The sequence below is a fragment of the Myotis daubentonii genome, chromosome 6, assembly GCF_963259705.1.
Source record: "Myotis daubentonii chromosome 6, mMyoDau2.1, whole genome shotgun sequence".
NCBI classification, from domain to species: domain Eukaryota; kingdom Metazoa; phylum Chordata; class Mammalia; order Chiroptera; family Vespertilionidae; genus Myotis; species Myotis daubentonii.
The window spans coordinates 83552186-83580075 of NC_081845.1; the positions used below are offsets into that span (position 1 = coordinate 83552186).

A 27890-nucleotide genomic window follows, 5' to 3' on the forward strand; every position below is an offset into this window, starting at 1 on the left:
TTATCTGCTCGGTAAGAAACCGCCCTGACACTTAATGGTTTTACACAATGACAACATTTATTTTGTTCATGAACCTGAAGTTCGGCCAAGTCTTGGTGTGGATGAGTGATTTTATTTCACTAGGCGTCATTTGGGACAGCTCAAAGGCTGAGCACTGGAATCATCTGAAATCTCACTCATTCGCATACCTGGTGGTTGATGCCACCTGTCAGCTGAGTGTTAGCTGAGACTGTCCGCCAGAACCCTACTGAATGCCTCTTTATATGCTTGGGCTTCCTGACAACATGGTGGTTGGGGTCCCAGGGCAAGCATCCCAAAGAAGAGAGAGAGCACCAGGAAGAAACTGAACCACTTTTTATGCCCTGGCCTCAGAAGTCACACATCGTGACATTCTACTCAGCTAGACCCCGAAAGTGATTGGAAGAGACTCATGTTAGAAGAGGGTGTTAAGTAGAAGCAGGACTGACAGAGGTTTAAAAGAGACCCATTCACTTATTCAAATAATTTGGGCATAAGTGAATAGGGAAAAAGCCATGTCGGAGCAGGAAGAGGGGGTGGGGAGAAGGGGCACTGGTGTTGAGGCAGCTCTTTCTCCGAGAGTCTGCGGAAGAACAGGAGGGAGAACACAGACTCAGTGCAGACTGATGTAAAGCTCAAGGCTCTCTTAGACAGTGAAACTGCGTAGCCGTCTGGGTATGGGGCCTTCAGTTCCTCTGGAGGGGATATTGACATAACAGTATTTGGTTGTTTATGAAACCATTTGGCAAGCTAAGGTGTTGTGGACAGATACTGGATTGATGGGCTACCTGTCTCGGGTCATATTTTTAAATTCACCTGATGTGATGTTTAATTTTGTGTGTCAACTTGTCTGGTGCCCAGATATTTGGTTGAACATAATCCTAGATATTTCTGTGGTGGTGTTTTTTGGATGAGATTAACATTTAAATTAGTGGGCTTGGTGTAAAGCTGGTTATCATCCATACTGTGTGTGGATGTCACCCATTCAGCTAAGGACTTAATAGATGAAACTGAGGAAGAGAAAATTCTGACAGCAGACTGCCTTTGGACTCAAATGCAGCTCTTCCCTGAGTCTCTACCCTGATCACCTGCCCCATCGGGTTTTGGACTCACTAAGCCTCCACAATCATGTGAGCCAATATAAATCTCTCAATAGATAGATAGGTAGACAGGTAGATAGATGATACTGTTAGATGATAAATACATAGAAAGAAAGAAAAAGAAAGTAAAACAGAAAAGGAGAAAGAAAGGAAAAGAAAGAAAAATAAAGACAGACATACACACACACATCCTGATGGTTCTATTTCTCTGGAGAACCCTGACCAGTCCACCCGGGGTTCTTCATACTCTGTTGCACAGGTAGCCATCGGCCCAGAGCTGAGTTAGCCTTTATAGTCCACTTTGCATAAATGCTGAGAATCTCTGAAGCCTCAAATGGATACTTGTTACCTGACTGCTTGTTGAATGAAAAATCGCTGAGTAACCCCCCAGTGAGTTAAGCCTTTTGTGATGCTGAGAAAAATAATGCCTGTCTGTAAGTGTAGAACTCCCTATCTTCAAGTGGACTACAGGCCCAAGCCATATCCCTGCTAATGAAGCTTATCAATCACATTATTAGGAGGACAGATGATTTAGCATTAAAAATGATACTAAGGAATACTATCTGACTTAACACTAATAAGAAAACGTGGGCATCTCCAGTAGAGGGCATGTTCCTCTCTCATCGATGTTTCTATCTCTCTACCCTTCTCCCTTCCTCTCTCTCTGAAAAGCAATAAAAACATGTTTGTTTATTTGTTTGTTTGTTTTTAAAAAACAAAAACAGTTCTCAAATGTTCTTCATGGACTCTTAGGGTCCCTGAGACCCTTTTGGGCATTCTGGGAGGTCACAACTGTTTTCAGAGTAATATCATTTCTCTCCGGGGTTGACATTTTGTGGGTAAAGCCGCTGGTGCTTTAGCCTTAATTGAGGCAGTGGTATAAATGGTTCTAGGAGTCATGCATGCACAGAAAAAGAAGAGCCGGTCTCATTTATGAATGTCCTTGATGAAGCAGTGAGAAGTATATGACATAATTAAATCAGCGTGGAGGGCATGTCTCTTAAACCTCTGGCTGACGAAGTGGGAAGTGCACAGGCAGCTCTTGGGATGCGTCCTGGAGTACAGCAGCTGTCCAAGGAAAAGCACCGTGGGACTGAGCTGTGAGCTGAACCGGGCGTTCCTTTCACAGAACAGGTTTTACTTGAAAGAGACACCGACAGACAAACTGTGGATTTTCAGAACTGGTATTTGACAGATATTTCCTGCAAGGTCAGTGAAGTGAGCTTGTAATTTCAAGGAGAACAACTGATTTATTGCCAATGATAAAATACAAGCTTTTAAGAGAACATTAGAATATTGGAAACCATGTCTCCACCACTATGAGCTTGGCAGCTTCTCACTTACACTTTTCTGATGAGCTCGGCTGTGATGTTACTGAATGAGGTGCTTTGATTTTGCATAATGAACTGCATCAGCACTTGGAAGATCTGCATAACTCAGTGAAACACTATTTTCCAAGTGATGAATTTGTGATGCTACAGAATCATCCCGGGGTAAAAGATCCATTCAAAGTGCAAGACAGATGAATGGGTTTTAGTGGAATAGAAGACTTTAATTGATAGAGTTTCAAATTCCATCTATCAACTAACCTTTAAGAAACTACTATTGTTGCCTTGGCCAATGTGGCTCAGTTGGTTGGGCATCATCCCCTGCCCCGAAGGTTGCTAGTTCGATTCTGGGCAGAGCACATGCCCAGGCTGCAGGCTCAATCCCTGGTAGGGGCGTGCCGATTGATGTTGCACTCTCACATCTATGTTTCTCTCTCCTCCCTTCCTCTCTCTCTAAAAATCAATAAGCTATTCTTAAAAAAGAAACTACCATTGTTGAGTTTCAGTATGGTATTAAAGAAAAATACCCACAAATATCTGAAAAGTCTATTAAGTTACTCCCCCCTTTTCCAGCTGTATCTCTGCAAAGCCAAAACTTATTCATATGTATACTTCAACCAATTTACTTACATTACTAAATTTCTTTAAAAAAGAGTTTCTTTATATTAAAACATGTTATTTATCTCTCTATATAAAAGCCTAAGCAACCTTTACGACCTGATGACTGGACAACAAGCTGGTAGCTATGACACGCACTGACCACCAGGGGGCAGACACGCAATACAAGAGCTGCCCCCTCGTGGTCAGTGTACTCCCACAGCCAACCTCCTACGGTCCCTTCCCCTGCCTGCTGGCCCCAATGGCCCCCACCCGTGCATGAATTCATGCACCGGGCCTCTAGTGTTATACATTTATTGTTATAATATTTGAATGAATAAGTAAATAAATATTTCAAATATTTTTGGCTTTCATTTAAAATACTAGAGGCCCGGTGCATGAAATTCATGCACTGGGGGTGGGCGTCCCTCAGCTCAGCCTGCCCCCTCTCACATTCTGGGAGCCCTCAGTGAATGTCCTACTGACACCCACAGTCTGGCAGCAGAGGTTCAGAGCAGGTGCCCTGTGTGTGTGTGTTTGTGTGTTTGTGTGTTTGTGTGTGTGTGTGTGTGTGTGTGTGTGTGTCTGGTGGGGCCTGCCCCCAGCTGCACCATGTAAGCTCAGAGCAGGAGCCCCATGTGTTTGTGTGTGTGTTCACTGGGGCCTGCCCCCAGCCACACCACGGAGGCTTGGAGCAGGTGCCTCTCTGTACTGATCTCTCAGGCTTCTAGCCTTGCCTGCGTGTTGTTCTCTCCCTTGAGCTGCGGCCAGGGCAGGGTGCTGCCTGCTGGCGGCGCTTGCCTGCTTGCGGGTCGCTGAGGCAATGCCTGCTGGGCTCATGTTGCCAGGGTGATGCCGCCAGCTTCTTGCCCCAGCTGCTATGGGTGCTGCCATCTTTGTCATGGAGTGACAGTTAATTTGCATATTACTCTTTTATTAAATAGGATAATGGATATTGATAGTTATGACCAACATGAACAAAAGATCTTTGGGATCCTCAACAATCTTTAAAGGCACATAAGGATTCTGAGACCAAAATGTTTGAGAACTGCTGTCTAAATAAATCTCCATTAGCCACTTGAATTCACAAAATTGCAGGAAGTTATGAGTGCAAAGACTGAGGCCAAAGAGGAGGCGACTGGCCTAGTCAGGGTCACACAGTGAATTGGAGGCAGGGGCGGGTATAGAGCAATGGTCTCCTGCTTGTTTCTCAGGACACTCTTCAGTGTGCCCACGTCAGCATTTTGAGATAGTCAGGCCATAAAGAGGGAGCGATGTCACCCTCCCCTCAACAGGCATCCACTCTAATAGGCACTGAGTATCAACTAAGTCTTCAGCAGCTTATTGCTGCTGAAGTCAAAGTAAATAAGACATGGCCCATGTATTGGGGGTAGACAAGCTCAGTGTATAGCAGGAAAAAGTACATGAAAGACATATAATGACTTTCCCAGCATATAATATATAGTCTAATTATATTATGCTATTATCATCATGTGATATTATCTATATACGGTCCCTAGGCCTGGCCTGTGATCAGGGCCACCTTCCCCAGCTGCCTGCAGCCGGTCCTGCCCCCTGCCACCACCCACCCTGGTTCCCCGCTCACCATTGGGTGATTGGAGCCTGATGACCAGGGGAAGGGACCTAGAGTTGGTCAGTGCGCTTCACAGTGACTGGTCGAGTGGTCATTCTGGTCGTTCCACTGTTAGGGTCAATTTATATATTACCCTTTTATTATATAGGATATAAAAGCCTAAATGACCCTTTGACTGTTCAACCAGAAGGATGTCTGGTCTAATTAGCATATTACCTTTTTATTATTATAAATAATATACAGTGGAGCCTTGACTTAACGAGTTTAATTCGTTCTGTAACGGAGCTCATAACTCAAATTACTCGTATGTCAAATCAAAAGTGAACGAGTGAGACACGTGATGCTGGGCTGATGTTGTGGCGTTCACTGTGATGTTCGCTGAGCCAACTAGCAGTGGGGTATCTGAAGCTGGCTCATAACCCGAATTTTAGCTCACAACTCAAAGCAAAAAATTGGCCGAGAGGGCTCATATCTCGAAAAACTCGTTAGTCAGGACACTCGTAAGTCAAGGCCCCACTGTAGTATAACATAGTGTAACTGACAGTCAATACATTTACTCTAGGCTATAGGAAGTACTTTGGGGTTGTAGCTGGCTTGCAATTGTGAGTATGCCCACTAGGCCCATGGCAAAGCAGAATTGTGAACTTGAGAACTTTGCCATTAGCTGTGCACCATTCTGCTTCCCATGCTCTTCTGCTTGCATGAGTTTCCTGTGCCTGCCGTAACCACTGACCATAAACTGGGTGGCTTAAACAACAGAAATGTAGTCTCTCGGCATTCTGAAGCCCGGAAGTTTGAAATCAAGGTGTCAGCAGGGCCATGCGTTCTCCAGCCTCTCCAGGAAGAATCTTGTCTCTCTTAACTTCTGCACTTTCTGGCAATCCTTGGGGGTTCCTTGGTCTGTAGAAGCATCACTCCATTCTCTGTCTCTGTCTTCTTATAAGGACACCAATTATATTTAGGGCCCACCCTAACTCAGTGTGACTTCATTTTAACTTGATTTCACCTGCAGAGACCCTATTTCCAAATACGGTCACACTCACAGGTTCTGGGTGGTCATGAGTTTGGAGGGGGATATTATTCAACCTACTGCACTGCTTTGTTCCTGCCTCCAGCCCCTGTGCTCAGAGCCTGTTTGGACCAAAGTCCACTTGGATTTTCCCTCACCCTTTTCAGAGCCTGGAATCCCATGGAGCCCCACCCCATTCTTCTTGGTTGATGTTTTAAATGGTTGCCACAAGCTCACCCCATTTAACCCATGGATTTAACAAATGGTTCATTCAGGCCCCAGGACTGATGAATTTGTGAAGGAGGAAAAGAAAAAGCTGAACGACTCAATAGCAAAAACGGGGGCCCTTGCTGGGTGGCTCAGATGATTGGAGTGTCATCCTCTACATCAAAACGTGGTGGATTGATTTCCAGTCAGGTCAGGGCACATACCTAGGTTTCGGGTTCAATCCCTAGTCAGGGGGAGTACAGGAGGCAACCAATAGATGTTTCTCTCTCACACTGATGTTTCTCTCTCTCAAAAAACCAATCCTATATAATAAAACCCTAATATGCAAATTGACCTAACGGTGGAATGACTGGTCACTATGACACCCACTGACCACCAGGGGACAGACACTCAATGCAGGAACTGCCCCCTGGTGGTCAGTGCCCTCCCACAGGGGGAGTGCTGCTCAGCCAGAAGCCCTGAGCTGGGCTCCTGGCTGACGAGCGCAGCGGCAGTGGTGGGAACCTCTCTTGCCTCCGGGGTAGTGCTAAGGATGTCTGACTGAGCCGGCCTAAGCTGTCAGTTGGACATTCCCCAAGGGCTCCTGGACTGAGAGAGGGTGCAGGCTGGGCTGAGGGAACACTCCCCTCTCCCACCCTGTGCAAAAATTTCGTGCACCGTGCCTCTAATAAAAATATATACTCAGGTGAGGATTAAAAAACAAAACGAAAGACCCCAAAAATAACCCTTAAAAATGGGCTAAGGACTTGAATAGACATTTCTCCAAAGAAGACAAAATGGCCAGCAGGTATATGAATGGCCCTCTCTGTGCTTCAGTTTCCACATTTGTAAAAGGGTGATAATATCCCACTTCTCATGAATTAGCAAAAGATGCAAAGCACTTAGAACAATGCCTGGCAATATAGAAATGAGTTATTATTACTATCATTATTATGTAATTTTTGTCCAGCTAATAAGAATTTTAGTATTTTACTAGTTCCTCCTTCGATTCCCTTATCACCCCTTCATCACCAGCGGTAAAACAGAGGCTAGTTTGTAAATGTGTCTTTTGTTGTTTTGTTTTTTAATTCTTCAATTGTTCCTTACATTGGAACCAGCCCTGGGGAAAGTGCCTTTGTTGTGATGTCTTAAAGGACCAAGCGCCAGGTACCTGCTGAGCAAGGACTCTGACATCACAAACTCAAGTTAGCTCCAAGCTATTGTTAGTGTAATAGTTGCCAGTCTGCCTGTCTGTGAGTAGCTTTATCGGTAACATTAGCTCTGCCAGCAGGCACACCAGTGCCCTCCCATCTTTCAGATTTTATATAACGGAGCCCAGGGCATCTATCTCGACTATGCAGGGGTGGGCCTGTTTCCAGCACCAGGGAAAAGTGAGAACTGAATAGGGATGGGGCTCTCGGTGTAGTTAAGAGAGAGGTAAAATAACTGTAATTTCATAGCAATTACCCTACAACCAACACCGGCAAAGGCGCCAGTTTTCCATTATAAACCCGAACCTCTGCTGGGAGTGATTTGCAAGGCAGAAAAAGGCACACAATTAGGCTCTCGGTATGCAAGGCCTCACTCCTCCATACCAAGGCCACAGCAAAGCAAACTTCGGGGGGGAAATAATGTGTTGAGCTTTGAGAATGCATTGCTTTACTCCCTTAAAAAATATCTTAGTAAGTCCCTCTTTCAGGATGTTGATTGGATTGTTTGCAGCTTTGCTAGTAGGTCTGAGGGCTTCCCTGTCAGAGGAGCCGGGCGCCTAGGCCACCAGACGAGGCCACGGTGTCCAGGGGAGCCAGCAGCAAACCAGGGAGAGTGGGTGACCTCTCCCTCTACGTACCATGTCTGGGGACAATAAACCCCTCCGGGGAAATAAATTCCCGAGAGATCAATTCTCCAACCTTTCTGTGTGTTTGCTGAGAATGAATTCTTATAAAATATTTGTCCCTGCAACCCACTCAGAAGTAAAGATAGACTTGCCTTTCAGACATTACAAAAGCAAAAACATAAGCCATGCTGTTTTGAGGAGGGTTCCTGGAAGGGGAAGTGTGATTAGCAGAGCACGCAAGCACCCAGTAATGCTACCTGCTATTGTCATATGTGTTCCTGTCTCTCCCCCGCCCAGCCCACAAGGCCATGATTCCTTGAATCCCCTGTACAGTTTCCTCCAGTGCCTTGCACATAATCGATAGTCAATATGTATTTGTTCAGTGAAAGGATACTTTAAAATGAATGGTTTATTGACACTGCAGGTCCAGTACTAGTCAGAACTAAGTGTATTGATTAAAGTCTTGAGTCTGCTGACGAGTGAGATATAGGGAGATAGGGTCGAAGTCTGAGGTGTTTGTCCTCACGGCACCCTCATGGAGCAAGGACCAAAGGGTCAGAGAGGGTGAAGTACAAAGGAGTACACTGAGCTTAGGTAGAGCTAAAGAAAAGCATTTGTAATTGTTAGAACTGTCCTCGGAATGGACTGCTCTGAGAGAGAAATTTCTGGTTAGGGGGGACAGTCAAGCACAGACTTGATGATTCCTTGGGGCTCAGCAGTTGGTGGCCCAATGTCATTGGTGTTAGACGATGTGATATTGAAGTTCTCTTTTCCCCTCGGAATCTAGGGATCTGTGGATTCAGAAAGCCTTGACTCTGCATAACCGCCACACTGGAGACTCAACATTCTGTCCATCCCTTACCCTATGCGACACACTACCCCGCAGACACACTGGGAAGACAAGGGCGATACCTTCAGGGGTTAGGCTGGGGCAGGGTTTAGTCCGTTCTCTTCAGACCACTGTTTGGGAGTTACGATCCTCTATTCCTTCTTGCTAATACGCATGCACAACTCAGGTCTCTGCTCTCTTTTTCCTAGGCTGGGATCGATGGGGAAAGCATCGGCAACTGCCCCTTCTCTCAGCGCCTCTTTATGATCCTCTGGCTGAAAGGAGTCGTGTTCAATGTCACCACTGTGGATCTGAAAAGGTAAAAGGTGCTATGTTAATGAGGAGCGTGTTTAGCTGCAGGAACAGAGAACCTTCCCTGAGGGCGGGAAAAGCCTTCCCATGGCTCCCGGCAGCCTCCTCTGCCAGTTCCCTAGTGACAAGAGGCTGCAAATGCCAGTGTCTCGCTTGGGACTGAGCGCTTAGATGCTTAGATTAGGAAAGTTCAATTAGCAAGGAAGCAGGAGGGAATGGGCGTAGGGTACCCAGTTGAGAATGCCTGGCACAGAGATGGGCACAGCATCTTAAATCCAGAGTCAGCCATTCCCATAGTTCTAGGGGCCCCATCCTGGGGGATTAGCAGGGCTTCAGGGGCCAGAGTCTGAGTCTCCAGGGAGTTGGAATCCAGCCCATTTCCGCTGCTCCATCCCAACCTTAGAGTTCCTTAGAGTGAGAGCTCTGGGTTACACGCGGGATGGAAAGTTACCAGTGTTCCTTTTTTAAATGCCTCATAAAAATACCAGGTATTGTTCACTCTCAGGAGCCACATTATTTTACTTTTTTCAATTACAGTTTATTCACGGTTATTTTATATTAACTCACACTCTTCAATCTTGTTTTCTATTTCCCCTCTACCACCTGTCCTTTAAGTGTGGCATCGCTGGGAGCTCACCCCCTGAATGCTTTATCATATGCCTTGACTTCCTTCCCTGTGAGCTTAGCATCTTTGCTCAGTCCCCTTTATGCAGATTAGCCTATACCCAGAACCTGCTATCTTCTAGTTATGCCACCTGCATTTTCAGTGATCACTTCAAACTCTCTATGTAGAGAATGATATCTGTCCATTTCCTTTGAGTTGGCTCCCCTCCTGAATTCCTTTGTTCTCCCGTTTTCTAGGCTGAAGCATTTCCAGCTCCCTGCTCTTGCCACCTTCATTGTCCCTCAGTGCCCAGGCCAGGGCACTCTCCCACTGGGCCATCTCTTACCTCCAAGCTCTCGATCATTCTCACAGCCCACGCCTGGCTCAGGTCCCACTGCTGCCAGCTGCATTGTTTGCTCTTCAAACTGGCCTGCCTCCTTCTAGAATCTAGATCCTTCCAGGTCTCTCTCTCTCTCTCTCTCTCTCTCTCTCTCTCTCTCTCTCTCTCTCTCCTTATATTATATTAAGGTTATTCTCTCTAAAATGATGCTCTAATCACATGGCTCCCCCTGCCCAGGACCCCTCTGACACCTCCCAGTGCCTATGGAATAACTCTCCTGCAGCCTTCCTTTGCCTTTGTCTTTCCCTTGATTCTTCCCAACATTCTCTCCCCGCTTCTCTCTGACCTTCCAGCCTCTGTCAGGTTGGACGGCCTCCTGCTGCCCTGTTCTCTCCAGCCCTCAGCACCTGGCAGATGCTCCCAGAGGCTGTCCCCACCTTCCTGAAAGGACAGATTGTCCCAGTGCCCCTGCAGCTTGGCCCTCCCCTGGGAAGCCACCCCTCCCACCCCTCCGCTCTCAGACACGTCTGTCACTCAGCCTCCTCCAAACTCCCCAGCACCTCTTGCCCCTGATGCCTGGTGTCATCGTTTGGTATTTCACCCACTTGGTATCTACAGTCTTGGCACTTTACAACTAGTGAGTGCTTTTCCATAAAAATATCACACAACAGATGACCTTGTAAAAGCCTGTCTTCTTCATTTTATACAAGGAAACTGAGATGGACACATTTAAATCACTTTCCCAAGGTGCCATCTTGAACTGGCAGGGCTGCTTTTAGACCCACTCTCCTTGGTTCAGATGCCATTGTCTTCGCAGCACACCCGCTATGAAGTTTGTTTTGTCCTCCACATGAGACCTTAAGTCCCTCAGGAAGAGGCTGGGGTCATGCTTTGTTTTCTTGTATCAGTCATAGCAGCTGATTTACTTAGACCCCAGCTAATATGTTCGTCAAATAAATGAACATGCATCTGCTGTGAAGTTACTATCTGTGACAACTGAAGAGGGTAGCTTCCTTCAGTGGAGAAGAGGAGGTCTCTGGTTACCAGCCATAAACATGGACTTGTGTTACCTGGAGCTCATAATGGCAGAGGGAGCCACCCAGCATTCTTCACGTGCTTGTGCTGTTCCTTCATATCTGTTATCACATCGGACCCTGCCAACACCCTGTGCTGGAGGACAGCAAGTATCACAACTCCTGTTTTACAGATAAGCAAGCTTTCTCACTGCCAAAAGATAAGAAGGAAGGAAGGAAGGAAGGAAGGAAGGAAGGAAGGAAGGAAGGAAGGAAGGAAGGAAAGAAAGAAGGAAGGAAGGGAGAAAAGAAGGAAGGAAGGGAAGCAAGGAGGGAGGGAGAGAGGAAGAAAGATGTATATATACTAGTGTCCTGGTGCACAAAATTCATGCATGGGGTTGTGTGTCCCTCAGCCCGGCCTGCACCCTCTCCAATCTGGGACCCCTCGGGGGATGTCCGACTGCCGGTTTAGGCCCAATCCAGCCTGCTCCCCCTCAACTGCCCCCCTTGCTGGCCTGCTTGCCCCCAACTGCTCCCCCCCCGCCCCTGCTGGCCTGCTTGCCTCCAACTCCCCCCCACTGGCCTGCTCACCCCCAACTGCCCCTACCTGCTAGCCTGCTCCCCCCCTACTGCCCTCTCCTCCTGGCCTGATCACCCCTAACTGCCTCTGCCTCTGCCCCGCCACCATGGCCTTGTCTGGAAGGTCTTCTGGTCTAATTAGCATATTACCCTTTTATTAGTATAGATAATAAATAGTTAAGGAACTTTTAAATGTATGATATAATACACTACAAGAAGTTTAGCAATTTCCAAAACTGATTTCTTTTCCTGGCACCAGCACTTACTGGCTGAGTGAGCTTGGACAAGTTACCTTACTGTTATGAGCCTTGGTTTTCTCATCTGCAGGACGTGGTGCCTTGCTGAGGGTCACTGTGAGGAGTTAGTGAGCAGCCGTGTGAAGCATCTGCATGTGGTGCTGGGCCTGCTCAGAGCCAGAGCCCACACATGTTGGCTGTTCTTAGCATCACCCCTGCCTCAGGGAGCTGCAGATCAGTCAGGGCAAGAGGCTGGTACACAGTCAGTAACCCGTGAGTTCGACCTGGCAATATGTATGTAAATGCTAAGTATCTAATTTCAACCATAAATGCTGAAGAGGACCAGAGAGAGGACCACAGCTGGCCAGCACCCACGGGCAACGTCCCGCGGAGCCTCAGCAGCCGTGGGCAGTACTTCCCAGGGTGCCCGACCCGGGAGGCCGCTGTTCTGTCCAGTCGCAGGAACAAAAGCAAAATAGCAAAACAAAACAAAAACCAAAACCCTCTGTATCTTTAAGCTACAGAGGTAATTGCTAAAAAACAAAATCAGTATGGATTTCCCCTCCCAGCTGAGAACCCAAGCATTGCAGCTCTAAACACACACACACACACACACACAGGAGGAGGAGGTAAAGAATGTTCTTGCATTGTCTGAAATGAGGGACGCGCACAAAGCAAACAAAGGGACTGAGTAAATTAGATTTTAAAAGTCCTTTCAGTCTCACTTGTCTAAGGAGCTGCAAGTGCCGGTGCAGCTGTGCAGAGTGTGCTTGGGGGGCGATACGGGAGCAGCACCGTAATTGAAATTCCTCTCTTCCCCTCCCAGACTGATTAGGCCAGGAATTTGCAGCATTACAGATTCCTCTTCTCCTGCTGTTTACTTTTCTTCACTTTCCCCATCTGCTGTTTTCCCACTCAGGACTCCCACAAATGTGGCACCTGAGAGAGCATTGAGGCGAACCTGGGGTCCCAGCCTGCTCCTGGAAGGCTCCATCGCGATTCCTCCGCTTCCTCCTCTCTTCTCAGCGCAGCTCCCTCCCTCGCCTCCCCCCATCTGCCAGCTCTCTCCCCCTGACTTGGCTCCGTCCCTCATCCCTCTCTTGCATCCCCACAGCTGGTGGGAGCCCAGAAGCCCCAGTGGGCGAACAGGGCCCCGTCAGACACAAGCTCACTCGCCTTCCTGTTGAATATACCCTTAGCCACGCAGAGGACCCTTCTTAGTGTAAAGGTGCGAGGGTTGCATTCATTCATGTATAAAGTTGGGAATTCTGGGCAGGGCATTTTTGTTAAGCTAAGCGCTGAAGGAACCTCTGAAAGCAAAGTCCATCCTCTGCCCTGGGTAGTGAACGCTTGGCACTAATTACCTAGTCACCTGCCATTACTCTGTCTTTAATAGTACTCAGCTCCCTCCTCTTAGCTTGCTCCTCTCTCAGGGACTTCCCGTGTCACCCCACCCCCCTCAGAACCTCTCCAGCAACACCCACCACCACACCCTAAACCATAAGTCTGTTTTGCTGACAGGCATGTTGGACAGCACAGGAGTGTAATGTATGACACGCCCCAGGTTGCCCTGAACATGAGGTACCCTGGTGTCAGCCACCCCTGAATCTTGCTCTCTCCACAGAAAGCCGGCCGACCTGCACAACCTCGCCCCTGGCACCCATCCGCCCTTCCTGACCTTCAACGGGGACGTGAAGACGGACGTCAATAAGATCGAGGAGTTCCTGGAGGAGACTCTGACCCCTGAAAAGTAATGGCCTGTTTATCTCCACAGCTAACGGCAGGGAGGGGCCCTGTGGGGACTGAAAATATCACAGTGTTAACGTCGAGGGGGCAGATTTCCAAAGGGGTCTCCTTTATTCAGAGCATAGGACCCTCTTTTCAAAGAGAGAGCCCAGGGCACCCCTCCTCACCCCCAAAGAGCTGCCAGTCTCAAAACTGCTCCATAAAGTCCAACTCCAAGAGTGGGCGCCCCTGTGAAGTGGGCAGACCACTCCCCCTAAGAATGGCTTCAGGAGCACTGGGGAGGTCAGCATCCCTCCATCCCCCTAAAGAAGTCCTCTCTCCAGTCCACTTTGCCTGGAAGACCCCCATGTGAAGGCAACATCTCCCTCATTTCAGGAGAGCTGAAAGGCGAATGAAATGAAAATTAGCCAGGAGAGAGGTAACCCACAACTCAAAGCCACACGAAGGCATAACTAAGAGTTGTAAATCGGACCAGGTCTGGTCTGAGGTTATAGTTAAACATGAGAAACGGACTGAGAGCAGCATCTCTTCTGAGGAAGGGCACAGGGAGGGGAGGCCAGGGGCTGTCGCTTCCTGTCAGGTACGTGAGCTGCTCCCCATGGAAAAGAGGAGTAAAGGGCAGATGGGGCCTAAAAGTAGCTGGAACTGGACCTGTTTGTTGTATTGAATTATAATTAGGGAGTGAGACAATCACCAAAGTTCTTTTTTTTAATAGAAAAATAATATTATGTATAGAGCTCGGACTTTATCCTGTAGGGTACATGAACAGCTCTAAGTGAATGTGCTGGAGAGTTGATTTTCAGGCTTACTTTCCAGGTTGGGGGCAGGGCGATGAGGAGGGCAGAGATTGGAAGAGTTGGAGGTGGAGAAATCAACAGGGAGAGCCCTGGCTGCTGTGGCTCAGTTGGTTGGAGTATTGTCCCATACACCAAAAGGTCAAGGGTTCAATCCCCTGTCAGGGCACATGCCCAGATTGCCCAGTCAGGATGCATGCAGGGAGACAACCAATTGATATTTCTCTCTCTCTCTCTCTCAAATCAATTTTTAAAAAAATCCTTGGGTGAGGATTTTTTTAAAAAAAGAAATCAATTGGGAGGAACCAATTGGTGACATCCTATTGGTGAGGACCCAATCACATGACCCTCAACCAAACTGAGAGTGAGAAGCTGGGAAATGCAGAGTAACACATGGATACTTATTGAGCATGATTGGTCTCTGCTACAGGTCAATTACTTAAAACCTGTCCTTTAAAAAATGTTTTTATTGATTTGAGAGAGAGAGAAAGGGAGAGGGAGAAACATCAATTGGCTATCTCTTGCATGCCCTCTACTAGGGATTGAGCCTGGGAATTGAACCAGCAACTTCTCAGTGCATGGGACTACGCTCAACCAACTGAGCCACACTGGCCAGGGCTTAAAATCTCTCTAATATTTAGTTCTCACATCTATAGAATGATGACCATAATGTTGATTTCAAGGGACTATTTAGAAGATAGTGCTACTTATCCTAGTGACTGACAGAGTAAGAGCTCATTGAATAGCAGCCTGAAGAGTTAGAAAAAGAAGTCAATGCCTCTTTTGTGACCATAAGGACAACGGGTGAGCTTAGATCTTAAAACCACAGATCCCAGTGGGCGTCTTTTAATGAATAAGCCAGATTCTGTCCACCTCCAAGGCTCATTTGCTTAAGTAGCAGAGACAGGACAAGGCAAGCTGCTCACAATCAAGGGTCGGGAGAGTCGGAAGCCATTAGCCTGCTTCTCGGGGAAGGTTTGGTGAGACGAGGAAGCAGAGATAATGGAGAAGGGACAGAGGGCAAGTCCACTCACTTTTCAGCTCATTAGAAAAAGGAAGGTTAACACTCAAGCTGCCCTGGGAGCCCCTGAAATCAGCATAGGTCACACCACAAGGACAGGAAGACCGGCTTTCTTTTTCTCCAGGGGAGCCCCAACATCAGGGTTAAGGCCTGGCTGCTGGTAGGCGCGTACTGCATGTTGATTTACTTGCACTGGGGCCCTTTTTCAGTGGTGTGGCGGTCAGTGTCTGGTCAATGAGAAGTCAGTTGGGACTCTACGCCAGTGAGAGCCCTTCCATCTATGATCACATATATATTTTTGCTGCTATTTACAAAAGAAAGGCTTTTTTTTTTGGCGGGGGGGGGGGGGGGGGGGGAGTGGGGCAACTGTTTTACTTCCCAGAATGAAGCTGAAGTGCATGTCTAAGATGAGTACATTTGAAATAAGATATCTTAAAAACAATGGAGAAAATGTTCACTAGTTAGAGCAGAGGTCCGCAAACTCTTCCGTAGAGCCAGATAGTGAGTACACTTGGCTTTGTGGGCATATAGTCTCGGTTACAACCCCACTCTTATAAAGCAAAAGCAGCTGCAGACAGAATGAATGGACATGGCCATGTTCCACTAATATTTTATTCATGAACACTGACGTGAATTTCATGTTATTTTCACATGTCACAAGATAATAGCCCTCTTTTGATTTTGTTTTGATCATGTCAACAGATGTTGGGCTGGATTTGGCCTGCTAGCTGTAGACTGCTATTCTCTGAGTTAGAGAAACTCGCCGTTGCCTTAACTGTCAACAGACATCACAACCTTATTTCAAAGATGTTTCTATGAGTGAAACACTATTCTCTAGCCTTTTGGAGAAAGAGAATGGACTCTCTAGCCCACCTATTGCATATCTATATCTATATCTATATCTATATCTATATCTATATCTATATCTATATCTAGCTATTGCTATATCTATATCTATATCTATATCTATATCTATATCTATATCTATATCTATATCTATGCTATATCTATATCTATGCTATATCTATATCTATATCTATATCTATATCTATATCTATATCTATATCTATATCTATATCTATATCTATATCTATATCTATATCTATGCTATATCTATATCTATATCTATATCTATATCTATATCTATATCTATATCTATATCTATATCTATATCTATATCTATATCTATATATATCTATAAAAGCCTAAGCGACTGAAGGAACAAAGGACGGAACGACCGAATGACTGATTGCTATGACATGCTCTGACCACCAGGGGGCAGATGTTTAATGCCAGAGCTGCCCACTGGTGATCACTGTGCTTCCACAGCCAATCTCCCCCAGCTGGCCAACCTCTTGTGGTCAGCCAACCCCTCCTCCCCACCCCCCCACCACCAGTTGGCCCCATTGGCCCCCTATCAGGGCAACCAGCCAACTTCCCACAGCCCCCATTGGCCCTGATTGCCAGCCAGGCCAAAGGGCCCCACCTGTGCAGGAATCTGTGCACCGGGCCTCTAGTTTAAAATATAGTGTGAATATGGGGCTGAAATAAATATACTTAATATCCTGCACACAGTAACCTCCTCAAGTCTAGTTACTGAAATCTGTGAGATTCATATTTGAAGGCACACTCCACATAAGGACAAACTTCACATGGGGCATAGTGCTCTACAGCAGCGGTTCTCAACCTGTGGGTCGCGACCCCTTTGGCAGTTGAACAACCCTTTCACAGGGGTTGCCTAAGACCATTTTGCATATCAGATATTTACATTACAATTCATAACAGTAGCAACATTACAGTTATGAAGTAGCAATGAAAATAATTTTATGGTTGGGTCACAACATGAGGAACTGTATTTAAAGGGCCAGAAGGTTGAGAACTACGGCTCTACAGTAAGGTCTCAATGAGTCCTAGCGCTTAGAAAACAAACAGGACTACCGAGGTCTCCCTGACCACATGGACCTTGTCCTCCCTCTTGGATTGGGTACCACCCACCCATGTTTGTCTCAGACTGATCATGAAAAAATGATCAGATTACTGGAAGTGTGAACAAATGATGGCATTAAAAAAAAACACACACCTAACAAACCCAAACCTAAATAAAAATGCATTTTCTAGGCCCTTTTCTCTTTCCATTATTACCTTATCAAGAAAAACAAAGCATTTGGTATCTATTAATAACTTAAGGCAATCAATTCTAAGAGCATGCGAGTCTCTACGAGAAGGTGAAAATAGGAAAGGGTTATCCTAAATTCCCAGGTCTTGGTACATTACCTAGCTTGCAATAAAGCTTCCTTTGTGCCCCCAGTCAGAGCAGATGAATTTGATTAATTCCCAGTAACACTCAGGAGGACAGGTGTGTGCAGAACAGGCTCAGAGCGCCCCCTCCTGGTGGATGGAGAGAGTTCAGCCATGCTGTTCAGCCAAGGCTCAGAAAGGATTTGGGGGCTTTGAGGGTAAAACAGCAGAGTCTATCTGAAATTAAACAGCTACCTACACGGCCCAAGAGTAGACAGTCCTAGCTAATGGGCCAGGGGAGGAGCAGAAAAAATGAAAAAACAACAAATAATTTTTAAAGGCATTTTGGTTCAAATTATTTAAACCATTAAATAAAAAAAACCTGTTTTGCTTTTCAAATATAAAGCAACCAAAGAGGTGATCAACCAAATATAATAGCAACCGTTGGCAGCTATTCACCCAGAGATCACAAAGGTTCACAGACTTGATGATAATGACAACCAAGCAATTATCTTACATCTCCTCTCAGCCCGGCCTGGCCAAACATACAGAATGCATGTGAAATATATATATATATATATATATTTTAAAATCAGAATTGTTCATTTTAATGGTGTGAATGGGGTCAAACCCATGGATTCGCACACAGGCAAGCTTATCCCATTCTGACTCCAGGACTATTGTCTCAGTGGCAAACAGTCCTATCCCCAGGGTCCCTTTTATATTCTTCTGGCTTCAAAATGAAAGAATGTGCAAGGGAGAGGGGCTGGGTCCTTGCAAATCTGTATCTACGCTTAGAAATGACACAATTGAAAACACTCGCCTCAGCCAGTTTGGCTCAGAGGGTAGAACAGTGGCCTGCTGACTGGAGTGTCCCAGGTTCAATTCCTGTCAAGGGCACATGACCAGGTTGTGGGCTCCATCCCCACAACCTGGGGCGTGCAGGAGGCAGCCAATCAATGATTCTCTCTTATCATTGGTGTTTCTCTCTCTCTCTCTCTCTCTCTCTCTCTCTCTCTCTTCCTCTCTGAAATCAATAAAAATATATATATTAAAAAAGAAAAAAGGAAGAAAACACTGGTGCTGCTGCTGGAGCCCAGTGCCGAGCTCCGGGCACACAGATAAGGAGTGTGCAGAGGATGTTTCAGAAGAGGACTGTGGTCCCCTTCCTTTCGGGAAGTGGTTTTGAGGCCTCAGTGGCAAGGCGCTCGCATCTCCTTGCTCCCAGAATTCACTCCAGGATATAATGAGGGGCCTGGCAGTGGGTAGCGATTTTAATGTGTGTCGGGGACCTCGCCTGATACAGAGCCAAGTTTGAGCAGATTTTTGATTCGGGCCCTTCGTTGGTGCATTGTTGTTGGTGGTCCAGGAACTCGGCACCTCCTGGGCCCTCTGAATGGTGTTTTGGCTCCTGCCTCCAGACTGTCCCTGCAGGCAGCTCACCGGCCTCCGTGTCCTCCATCGGTGAACGAGGGCTGAGATGCCCGCCCTTCCTACAGGGTGGGAGTAACACCCGGGGGGTTTGTGGATCCAGCTAGAGACAGGGGTGCTGCTTAGACAGCAACAGAGTCTCCCCTGACGGAGCTCCAGGTTCTCACTGACCCCAGGACCCCGCGACTTCCATTGCAGGTACCCCAGGCTGGCTGCGAAGCACCGGGAATCCAACACAGCAGGCATCGACATCTTCTCCAAGTTCTCTGCCTACATCAAAAACACCAAGCAGCAGAACAACGCTGGTGAGTGCCTCCTGGGCACCAGACCCCCTGGCCGCGCTGTCCCTGCCCAGGGCCTCTCAGAGACTCAGGTCAGAGAGGCACCAGGGAGCAGTGCTGCTTGCTGTTCGTGCGCCTCGCCCCATCCCCTAGACACAGGGCAGGGCTTGTCGATCCTGCTTTCTGGCTAGTGTGGGAGGAAAGGCCACGGGCCTTGCTGCTGGATTGGGGGGAGGGATGCAGTGTGCGTGACAAGTGGGCTTTAGTGCACAAGAGGGTCCCTCCTCCGCATACTATGGCCCATTTGTCCCAAATTCACAAACCTGGCTGTGCTCTCAGGAAGTCCTGCTGGAACCACAGCTTCCTCTGGTCCCTGGAAGACCTCTCGGGGCTGTCAGAGGCCCTGGTGGGACAGCACCGTCACCACAGTCGGGAAGGCTGAAGGCAGGGGCGGAGGGGGCGGGGGACCACTTCTCGGAGCCTGGCTCCTCCTGCAGTGGCCCTGGCTGCAGAGCTCAGGACTTGGTTCCCTGGTGCAGCTTCTCAGAGGGCCTGGAGCGCCTCACTGAGGCTCACAGCACGTCCAGTGCCTCCTGGGGCATTGTCCTTTCAGAATGAACTGATGCAATTGGAATAGAGCAGTCAATGGAGCGTGTAGGACACCTAGAACGCAGGCCCTAGAGAAGAAAAGGAGCAAGGAGAATGTGTGCTTGCCCTCTGAATGGGAGAATGAATGAGATCACCTTATAGGCTGGTGCCTGGGTGGAGCCCAGCACAGAGCCAGAGTGAGCGCTTCATGAGCGTCTGTAAATGCGTGGCCATCAGATCAGCACACAGTGGACCAGAGCAAGGTGGCTTATGACAGACCTCCAGGAGCTCAGGGGAGAAGGCATTGCTTTAGACCAGCGATTTCTGACCTATGTGCCGCAAGAACTTTTAAAACATGCAATTCCTGACTAGTCAGGGACACAGACCTCTTTTCCCTTAGGTTGTCAAATAAAACAAAATGACAACAGCCAACACAGCAATAGCCATCCGGTGTGAATGAATTAAAATTATACCTGTTTGTTTTGGGGTCTTTTGTCAGATTGGCAAAAAAATACAATATACATTTTGGTGTGCCGCAGAATTGTACTAACGAGTTTACGTGCCAGGAGGTGAGAAAGGTTGAAATCGCTGCTTTGTACCCAGGTGACCAGGAAAGGCAGCCACGCGTGGCTGAAGAAGAAATTTTGGCAGGTGCAGAGTTGGTGCAGCGAGAAGCAAATAATTCAGTAAGTTACTGAGGACCTGGATTGTGCCAGGCACAGAACTAGATTCCAGAGAAAGAACTAGAAAAAGACTCTCTATCCTCTGAGGCCTGGTCGATGCAGAAGAAAAGGCTTAACTTCCCAAAATGTCAAGTGGCTTATTCCAAAGGGGTCTGAAGAGCCGGCTAACTGTCCTGGAGAAACAGTATCTGCCAAAGGTGCTCAGAGCAGCAGGAGGGATTTACCGACAGGGCCTTTGAGAAAGCTTCTTGAAAAAGTTTCCGCTGCGTCATAACGGTTGAAAGGAAGTCAGTTGCCTGGATATGTTGGGTGGATGCTGCGGGGAGGGTGGGAAAATGCCAGCAGCAGAACCAGGAAGGGTCAGAGCCTGCAGTGCCTGCCAGGGAGGCTAGACGTGTGGCGGGGCCATGGCAGCCATTCGCGGTGCGTGAGGAGGCACTAGGAGGAGAGCAGTCTTTCAGGGACCAGAAGAAGACGGATGTGGACAATATTTCGAACCTATTCAGTGCCCCTGCTTTGTAGCATTTGGACCCTGTGGTGGGGTGAGTAGTGTCCCTCACAAATTCGTGTCCACCCAGGACCTCAGAGTGTGGCCTTATTTGGGAAAAGGGTCTTTGCAGATGTAATTAGTAATGAGTCTCCAGATGAGCTCATCCTGGATTGAGTGTGGTCCCTAAATCCGATGACTGGTGTCCTTATAAAAGGAGGAGAGGGCACACAGAGACACAGGGCAGGAGGCCACGTGAAGACCGCAGAGCCGGGAGGGCAGCAGGCCCAAGCTGCGGGCCCCTTGGGGCCACCAGAGGCTGAAGGAGGCAGAAAGGCTTCCCCTCTAGAGCCTGTGGCCCTGCCGACACCTTGATTTTGGACTTCTGGACTCTAAAACTGAGGGAATAGATTCCTGTTGTAAGGAACCCAGTGTGGGGTACCCCATTGTCGTCATCCTGGGAAACTGAGGCAGCCCGCACACCGTCGTGTGAAAGGACGGGTTCTGCCACTTCTGGCCGGGGCCGCAGAGGCAAACGAGAGGGCCGGGGCCTGTCCCTGCCTCCCCTCAAACCCACAGGGCTGGCTCCGGGCCCTCGTTTTCAGATTCCACACCCAGGCGCCCTCTCCTCCCAGCCACAAACATCTTCCTTCATACTTGTCACCCTCAGAGAGTGCAGCTCCTCGGAGCCTCCAGCTTTTCCAAGTTATAAACAGTGTGCACATATTATCCGCACTTGCCGTTCTCCCATCCCCAAAGCCAGAGCTACAGTTTCCACTGAGCATCGGGTATCCGTTTCCTATAAACTCCACACGGTCCAACTTTCATTGTTTCCTCTTCTTCTGTTTCGCCCTGTTTTTCTCCTGAGGGTTTTGCCCTTGTGACTGCTCTCCCCCGGCTCATTTGCACATTTCCCAGCGCCTGCAGTTTGCCTTCCCAGCGTCCAGCCCCAGATCAGAGTCCCTGGCGCTATTCTCTTCTGCCTTTTAACAGGGCCCCACATGCTCGTCCTTCGTTGTAACCATTGTAACCATAGCTGGCCCACTCCCCTCCCTTCCCTGACCCCAAACCCCCTGGTTGTGGTCAATGGGTCCAAGGTTCTTAGGCTCAGAAGCCAGAGGTCAACCCTCCTGCAGAGAGCAGTGCCACGGCCCCGCACACAGCCCAGTCCCCCGCTCCCTGAGACAGTGCACATCCCCGGTCTGCTCCTTGGAGCTCTGTAGGAGGTGGGGGGCAGCCTCCGCAGATCTCAGGTTGGCATCAGCATTACACCAGCCTTCCTATGGCCTCCCTCCTGCACCACCCTCCATCTCCCCCTGCATCTTCAGCTCTGCATCTATCTCTCCAATGTCCTTTCTTCAGATGGTTCCTTTTGTGTTTTTGGCTTTTTTCTCTGAGCAGAGCCCTCCTCCCTTTCCACCATCTCCCCACCTAATGTCCCAGCCTCCTGTGCCTACACTGGTTGAGGTCCTGATCCTTTCCTGCCCTCTCACCCCAGCACTGTGATGTGGTCTGCAGGGTGGATCACCTCTCCATACCCAGGGTGGGCACAGGAGAACCATTTAAAATCCCCCTGATGCCCGGCTGGCATGGCTCAGTGGTTGAGTGTCGACCTATGAACCAGGAAGTCATGGTTCAATTCCCGGGTCAGGGCACATGCCTGGGTTGTGGGCTCGATCCCCATTGTGGGGTGTGCAGGAGGTAGCCGATCTATGATTTTCTCTCATCATTGATATTACTATGTCTCTCTCCCTCTCCATTCCTCTCTAAAATTATTAATAAAAATATATTAAAATACCCCTGCTGTTCCACAATTCCTCCAAAGTCCTCAGCTACCAGAAGCCAGACCCCACTGTGGGTAGCCACCCATAGCTAGCACAGGAGAGAGTCATCAGTTAGAATGTAGGTTCAGTCATTCCTTTATTCATTCAACAAGCACAGACTGCATGGAGTGGCGACAAGTCTGAGCCCATGTGGAGGGCATTTCTTGTGTGCCAGGCACTGTGCTAGATTCTAGAGATGCCAAGACAAATGCAACAAAGTCTATTGCCTGTGATGAACGAACGGGGGCAGAAACATATGAACGGGCGATTGCTGGCCTGGCTTGAATTCCAGGCCTGCCACTCCCAGCTGCATAACTCTGCCAGGGGCTGACTCTCTCTGAGCCTGTTCGGGCATCATCGGGGAAAGAGACTTAACAATCCCTGCAGTTCTTCAGCTGCCATATAAGGCAACTGACAGCATATCCAAGGTTTGTAATGCAGATTCACTCATTCTACAAGTCACTGCCTGCAAATCCCTTAGCGCCCCACCTGACACATAGTACATGCTCACTAAATGTTAACTTTAGTGTTATCACAAACATGAGGCAAACGTGAATATATGCATCGAAAACTATGGATTTGTCTCTTACTCCCCCTCCCCCCAACTAGTACTTCCAAATCGCCTACCCATGTAGTCTCTTTCTGCTTGTTTAACTTTGTTCCCCAGTTTCTTGGTGCACTCGCCTCCTCTCCAAAGTATACATCAAAGCGATCAGGGGGCCTGGCTCTGGCGGTTACAGCTCAGTATTGCTGCCTCTGACTGGGAAGTCACGGTTTTGTGTCGGTTGCTGCACTGTCCTCCTCTGTACCCCTTGCTCTGCAGTGACGGGTTCCACCTCTGCGTCTCCGTGCACGGATTTCCGTATGACAGTCTCCAGACCCCACACTGAGTGAGATGCTGCAGGGGCTCGCCTTCTTCTCATGGGGGCTGGGGGTCCCCCACCGCCACCCTGGTTTGGGGGAAACAGGACTTTGTTTCTGGACGTGCCGTACGTCCCACAGTTCAGTCCAGGTGAGCGAACAGTAACAGCAGCTCCCACAGCCCCCAGCTCCACGCCAGCGGCCGGCCACCGCCAGCAGGCAGCAGGGACCTACAGTTGGCTCTCCCAGAAGAATAACAAGTATTCCTGATTTGGGGGCTTGAGTCGCAGGCGGGAGGAGCTGTTATTTTCTTTTTCTTGGGCCTTTCCCTCTGTGACTCCCCTCCCGTTGCCTGCAGACGCCAGGCGACTGGCTTCCAGCGGATGTGGCCTCTCTCCAGCGCCCCCTGCAGGCACCCTCCCACCCTGTGGTCTTCACCGGTGCCTTCTCTATACCTGAAGGCCATGTTTCTTCTCTCCTTTTTAAAAATATGTATTTTTATTGATTTCAGAGAGGAAGGGAGAGGGAGAAAGAGAGAAAAATGTCAACAATGAGAGCATCATTGATTGGCTGCCTCCTGCACACTCCCTACTGGGGACCAAGCCTGCAACCTGGGCATGTGCCCTTGACCCTTCAGTCCGCAGGGCTACGGCTCTCCCCATCTTCTCTTGAGGACCTGGGAGACCTCCCTGCAGCCTGAGGCCCATGCCACCACCTTTCCTGCTCCTCTTCGTCATTTCCAAGATTCAGAGCAGCCTGCCTATGCCTGTCTCTTTGTATTATCTGCAGCCTGAGGGAAGGGTCCACTGAGGGAAGAAACTGTGATCTCTCAACATACTCCTCCTGAAATATTTCTCCTCCTGAAATGTTTGTTCTTGCAAACTCCTTCTAACTTCCTGCAAACCTTCCTTGGGTGCGCAGGACATGCTGGATGTAGTGCTAAGCTTAGAGGGCAAGTCCCAGCCTCAGATGGAGTTGTCTCCCTGGCTTGGCCCTTCATTTGTTGTAAGTGTAGTGGCTATATTTTTCAGTCGGAAAATCAGATGTCTAACAAGTTGCCTTCATTAAAATGAATCGAATTATTAGAAGCTGGTACTGGTCCCAGAAAATCCAGGACAGGTGTCCCCAATGGAAAAGCACCTGGTCGGGCTGAGCCTTCTGTCCTGCTCCCCCCCACCCCAGTCCAAATCCAGATGTGGCTGCGGCTGGGCAGGAGGGCATGCATCACATCCCCACCGCCTCCCGCCCCAGATCCTCCGCCAGAACTAAAGAGTCACCATTAACCACAAAGCAGTTTCCAAACAAGGACTGAGGTTCCTCTTCCCTAAGGCCCCTGTCAGTAACTCCACTCCCCGGGAGCCAGAAGCAAGCAGGATGCTCGCTGGGCCTATTCTGAGAAAACTGACAACCACAGCCACATATCCTGAAGAAGACTCGGGGGCACTCTAGAAACCTTGGTGAGCTCATCTCATCATGGGACAAGCATTCTTTTTATATTTTCTCAAATGTTTTTGTTGTTGTTAATCCTCAACCAAGGATATTTTCCCACTGATTTTTAGAGAGAGTGGAAGGGGGAGAGAAACATCCATGTGAGAGAGACGCATTGATTGGTTGCCTCCCGCATACGCTCTGACCAGGGCTGGAGATCTAGCCTGAGACTGAGGCATGTGCCCTTGACCATAATCATACCCAGGACCCTCCAGTCCACAGGCAGACGCTCTATACACTGAGCCAAACTGGAGAGGGCTTTTAAAAATGTTTTTATTGATTTTTAGAGAGAGAGGGAGGGAGAGAGAGGGAAACATGGATGTGTGAGAGAAACATCAAGCAGTTGCCTCAGGTACGCACCCCGACCGAACTCAGAACCCGCAACCTTGGCATGTGCCCTGACAGGGAATCGAACTGGCGACCTTTAGGTGCATGGAATGACTCCCAACCAACTGAGCCACACCGGCCAGGGCAGGGGATGATCATTCTTAATGGAAATCATTCTTGATGGACACGCGATGGAAAGGTTCCATGGGGTTGTTATCACAGTATCAGGCAGGGTGCTCTTGCACCATCTCCCAGAGCTCAGGGGAAAGGAAGGATAGCCAAACCAGCCGAGGGTACCTCCTTCTGGCCTGGTCTTCCTCCACTCAGGCCCCACTGTTAAAATAGCTCCTGGTTTCTCGCTGCTGAAAGGTGCCCCAGCCGATGTTGATGGAACACGAATCTGTCTGTCGCACGGTAATCTTTCTTTGCCTGTCATAGTCTCAGTGGTTTGTGTCCACACAAGCTCACCCCTACTTCGCACCTGGCGGCCTGGGGAACCACCCCCACAGACCGAGGCCCCTGCAGCCTGCTCTCTCCTCCCACACCAGTGGTCAGAGTGCTTCCTCCAGCATGTACCCCTCACTCGGAATCCAATCTGTAAGATGTGACTATGTTAAACTAAGACCGTCCCCATTTGATGTAAAGAACATGGAGGCTCACAGACTTCAGGTCAATGCTAAGAAGTTTATAATGAAATCTGTCGTCAACTAAAGAAATGAGCGTCCCATCCATGGGAGAGTATGAAGGAGGCTGGACCTGCCTCCTCTAAGGTGTGACCTATTGTAAGACACTGTTGTTTAAGTGAAATTCTTTCACTTAAATTAGAATATTTTGCTTTCAGAGGTGTCAAATGTGAAAAAACAATGCACATCTTAGTCTTGATGAGATATGGTAGTTGATTCCCATAGCCCTTTCTCATTTGAACGTTTTACCACTTTCTAGAGGCTCTGCAGTGAAAGGTCAAAGCCTCCCTTCTGCTTGACCTTGAGCCACCTTGTGGAAAGAAAGTGGGTCAAGGTCGGCCTTGCTTCCTGGCTCTGGGCTGGCTGTCCCAGCTCCCTGGCCAGTGACCTGTCAGGTCTGCTGCTGTCTCCTGCCTGGAGGTAGCACGTACCTCTGAGGTCAGGTGCGGGCACTTTTTCTGTAAAGGGTCAGATGGTAAATATTTTGGACTTTGCAGACCCTGCAGGCTGTCACAACTGCTGGGCTCTGCTGCTGGAACTATAAACAATGAATGCGGCCACTCCAAGAACACTTGGTTCATGGACCCTGACATTTGAATCTCACATCATTTTCAGGTGTCAGGAAATAGTTTTCTCCTTTTGACTTTTCCCAACCATCCAAAAATGTGAAAAAACAAAAACATACTTAGCTCGAGGGCCGTGCCAAAACAGGCAGCGGGTGGATTTGACCCCGGACTGTAATCTGCTGAGCTGTGTGTTAGGCAGCCCCAGGCTACCCTAACCTCCTCACTCCGACGTGGAGATTATAACAGGGCTCTTCCTTGTGCCATTGTCACATTAATTAAATGAACGAACGCATTAGAGCAGGAAGGACAGTCCCTGGCACACAGTAGGCACCAGCATGTGACGGCTACTGGGGCTGCTCTTGTTGATTTCAAGAGCCGTCCTCACAGGCAACCCAGCTTTTAGTGTAATGTAGGCGCCTGTGCTGCCCTCTTCTGGCCGGTGGAGGAATCAGCTCCAGACACAGCTAATCATGCTTCGCATAAGGAGGCCGGTGGGTTTTCAAGCATCTGCTAGAGTCAGTTCTGCCTGAGCGTTGGCCGGGGGTCCCAGAAGAGAGCAGGTCTCCTTCAGGGGCTCAGGGCCACCTGCCATCATCTGTCCCCCACGCCCAAGCTCGGGCCCCATGGATCCCCCAGAGCTCGCCGGCTGCCCCATGACACGCTGCCACCAACCTCGTCTTTCTCCTTTTCCTCTCCCTCTTCCACCACCTCCGATCTTGACTTTTATGAACTTCCTTGACCTAAAATAGAAAAGTGTTTGAAAGGGTTCAGAGCGGCCTGGGAGGGCTGTTAGCGCACAACCAACAAGCCCCCGCCTGTCAGAGGCTCATGCTTTCTCTCCGCGCGGCATGAAAGCAAACTGCTGTCGGGGGTGTGGGGGGAGCAGGGTGTCGGGGAGGCGAGGTGGAGCATTTTTCCAGATTCCCCAGGATGTGGCGAGCCATGTTTAAAAGAGAGTGTGTGTATTTATTATTCCAAGCCACTTCAATCACAGGGCGCCGATTTCCTTCTCCTCTTCCTCCCCCGGCCCTCAGCCCCACGTGACAGGGGGGGGGGGGCTCGGTCTGCAGGCCCGGCCTCTCCAAGGGGCCGGGCAGGGTCCCCACCGCACAGCCAGCCTCGCGCTCTGTAAATTGTGGTAGGAACAGGAGTCCTAATTGCACTGCTCAGAAGCAGAAGTCGGCGAGGTGGCCATGGGGCCCTGTGTCTGCTCTGTCACAGGGCAGATCCCTTCTTTTGGAGGAAGACAGCTGGGTCCCAACTCAGGCCC

General features: G+C 48.9%; 1 protein-coding gene across 4 annotated transcripts in view; it reads left to right on the forward strand.

Annotated features, from left to right (window-relative positions):
* CLIC5 (chloride intracellular channel 5) overlaps positions 1-27890 on the forward strand; it is a 154096-nt gene that overhangs the window by 102803 nt on the left and 23403 nt on the right. For all 4 annotated transcript variants that reach the window (XM_059701532.1, XM_059701533.1, XM_059701534.1 and 1 more), the window contains exons 2-4: positions 8729-8838; positions 13228-13353; positions 19032-19138. In XM_059701532.1, the coding sequence (XP_059557515.1) occupies positions 8729-8838; positions 13228-13353; positions 19032-19138 (343 nt within the window). The remainder of the gene's footprint in view (positions 1-8728; positions 8839-13227; positions 13354-19031; positions 19139-27890) is intronic.